At 38.6% G+C, this 3,274-nt stretch overlaps 1 protein-coding gene across 1 annotated transcript; it reads right to left on the bottom strand.

Moving 5' to 3' along the window:
• Positions 1-1,841: 1,841 nt before the first annotated feature.
• On the bottom strand, positions 1,842-2,786 carry LOC123236036 (olfactory receptor 4E1). Its single transcript, XM_044662292.1, has one exon. It carries the CDS (start codon positions 2,784-2,786, stop codon positions 1,842-1,844), a length of 945 nt encoding a protein of 314 aa, XP_044518227.1.
• Between the last annotated feature and the right edge of the window lie 488 nt (positions 2,787-3,274).

The following is a 3,274-nucleotide window of genomic DNA, read 5'->3' as shown; positions in this document are numbered from 1 at the left end:
GTATTTTATTTAAGATTTTTGCATCTATGTTTCTTAAGGAGATTGGTCTGTACTTTTTCTTTCTCTGTTTTTAGTCTTCCTGGCTTGGGAATCAGTACCATATTTGTGTCATAAAAAGAATTTGGTAGGACTCCTTCTTTGCTTATTTTGTCAAATAGTTTGTGTAGTATTGGGATTAGTTGCTCTTTAAATGCTTGATAGAATTCATTTGTGAGTCCATCTGGCCCTCCAGTGTTTTTCTCAGGGAGTTCCTTGATGGCTTGTTCAATTTCTTTTTTTGAGATGAGGTTATTTAAACATTCTATTTCTTCTTTTGTTAATCTAGGCAATTTATATTTTTGTAAATATTTACCCGTTTCACCTAATTGACATATTTATTGCCATATAATTGGGTGTTTCCTTCTCTAGCTCATTTGACAGAGGAGGAAATGCAGGCCAATAAAGTTATGTGACTTACCCAGGGTCAAATAACTAACTAAAAGATGTCTGAGGTCAGATTTGAACTCAGGTCTTCTTGGCTCCAGGCCTGAAATTCTAACTACAGTGCCACCCACTTCCTGATGCAAATCACAACCTGCGCTGAAATTTAGGGTCTTAGGACCTTGTCAAGGATCACACAGACAGCATGAGAGGCAGAACTTAAAACTTTTGGACTCTAAGACCAAAGAAATACCTTATATTTATATAATGCTTTTATTTTTCAAACACTGTATTTACTATGTCTCATTACTATGTTATTTTATTTTTATATGCCACAACTTTGATATGTAGGAAGAATAAATATTATTTTCCCCATTTTACAGATGAAATATTTAAGGCTGTGAGAAATTAAGTAATTTCCTACAGTTATACAATTTGAAAGATGTACCTGGAGCAAGATTTGGGGTCTTCAGATCCCTATTACATTGTTCTTTCCCATTAAATGATTCTATTTCTCTATTTTTAATTTTAAAAATTTAATTTAAATTAAAAAAATCTTTATCTTCTGTCTTAGAATCAAAGGTAAATATTGGTTTCAGGGCAGAAGAGCAGTAAGGTCTAGGCAATTGAGGTTAAGCCACTGGTCACACAGCTAGTAAGTGTATAATGCTAGATTTTGAACCTGGACTTGCCATCTCTAAGTCTAACTCAATTCACTGAGCTACCTCACTGCCCTCTTCTTTTTCTCTTAATCTGATTTGGAGTGAGAGCTTCTATCACTGCTCAGCAACTATGAAGTGGATTAAAATCTGAGTAATTTTTCTCTGTTCCTTTTGTTCAAATGAATGTTCAAATTCAAATTTGCTGACTGATTCTTTTCTGTCCCACCATTCTCCCAGGCACTAAGTATCAAAGAATCTCATCTTAGAGTATATTCTGCTTCTATCCTTTTCTTTCCATTCCAACGGCTACCATCATAGTTCAGATTCTCATTACTTGCTGCTTTGGCTATTTCAATAGGTTTCTAATCAGTTTCATTGCCATGATTCTCCTCCTTTAATTCACGGTTTCCAATTTTCCTTCCTTCCAGCATTTGTTCATATCATTATTCCTACCCTTTTACTACCTCCTGAAATACTGCCCATTATTTTATTCTCTCTTCTCTGATTCCCCAAACAGAAAATGAATTCTTCTTCCTTCAAAGTCTCATAGTACTTTGTACTTTTCCTAAGCACCTATTACATTCTAACACGATTTTTTGTGTGTGTCTGTATCAGAGTTACTTGAAGGCAGAAAATGGATCTCATTCTTTTTTTTTTTTTATTCCCCTCAGTGACCAGGACGTAATAACCTCAGTAAATGTTGTTGAATAAATATGTGGTTAAAAAGCAAATAACATTGAGAAAGGCTGAGAATCATTTTCACTTTTCTTCTTTCCCTTCCTTCCGCCCTGTTAGCTTGTTCAAGGCATTTTTCATGTCTTCGTTCCTAAGGGTATAGATGATAGGATTCAGAAGCGGGGTGACAGCTGTGAAAAACACAGACACGACTTTGTCCTCGGGGAGGCTGGTGGACGGGCGGGAGTAGATGAAGATGCAGTGTCCTAAGAAAAGTGTGACCACTGTGAGGTGGGCTGCGCAGGTGGACAGGGCCTTGCGCCTGCCTGCTGAGATCCGCTTCCGCAGAGACACCAAGATCACAGCGTAGGAGACCACCAGGACTACGAAGCAGACCACAGAGATCAGCCCGCTATTAGAGACAATGAGGATCTCGATGATTCGGGTGTCCGTGCAGGCCAGTTTGATAACTTGGGGCACATCGCAGAAGAAGTTGTCAATCTCATCAGGACCACAGTAGGGCAGCTTGATGGTGAGGGAGGTCAAGGCCACCGAGTGAATGGTCCCTCCAGTCCAAAGGGCTGCAGCCAAGAGCACACACACCTTCCAATTCATCACTGTCATATAGTGCAGAGGGTTGCAGATGGCCACATAGCGATCATAGGCCATAACTGTGAGGAGAAAGATTTCTGTGCAGGCGAAGAGGTGCAAGAAGAACATCTGAACCACACAAGCATCAAAGGAGATGAACTTCTCCTCGGACCAAGTGTCCACTAGCATCTTGGGAACCGTGACCGTAGAATGGCAGACGTCAATGAAGGACAAATTGCTAAGGAAGAAATACATGGGGGTGTGGAGTCTGCGATCGTAGATGATGGTGATGACAATGAGGATGTTACCCATCAGAGTCAGGATATAGAAAATGAGAAAAATCGCAAATACAGCCATCTGCACCTTCTGGTTGGTGGATAGACCTCGCAGCCGGAAATAAGATACCGAAGTCTGGTTGGGCAGTATAGCCTCTTCCATTTTCTTTTTCAGGCCAATCTGTCAGAATTAAGAACATAGGAGATTTATCCTCTGTATTATTCATCTGGACAATTAGTCATACACTAATTATATACCTAGGATATAAGTAGATGACTAATAAATGCTTGTAGATTAATAAATTGATGAATTGATACTGTTTGTATTGTTGCTTTGTTATTTCAATTGTATAGGTTTTTTTTCCTCCTGTTTAATTAGGTTGTAAGACCTTTGAGGGAAAAAAGAGCTTTACATTTCTTCTGCATCTCCCTGCCTCTAAGTCTTACTTCTTGTCTTCCCTTCTTCAATTCATATTTCTCAGTGTTGGTAAAATAATCTTCTTAAGGCACAAATCTGATCATGTAATTTCTCTATTCAAAAATCTTTAGTGGTTCTCTATTGCTTATTAATGAGACCTAAACATTTTATTTAGCAGGACATTCGAGTCCCTCTATGATTCATCTGCCTCTTACATTTCTAGCCTTAACACA

The sequence above is a fragment of the Gracilinanus agilis genome, chromosome 2, assembly GCF_016433145.1.
Source record: "Gracilinanus agilis isolate LMUSP501 chromosome 2, AgileGrace, whole genome shotgun sequence".
Taxonomy (NCBI): Eukaryota; Metazoa; Chordata; class Mammalia; order Didelphimorphia; family Didelphidae; genus Gracilinanus; species Gracilinanus agilis.
Note: the sequence above shows the minus strand (reverse complement) of the source record. Positions and strands in the feature narration are given on the sequence as shown.

Bases quoted from the DNA above. Each gene is read 5' to 3' on its own strand.
- LOC123236036 (XM_044662292.1), bottom strand. From the start codon at position 2,786: ATGGAAGAGGCTATACTGCCCAACCAGACTTCGGTATCTTATTTCCGG.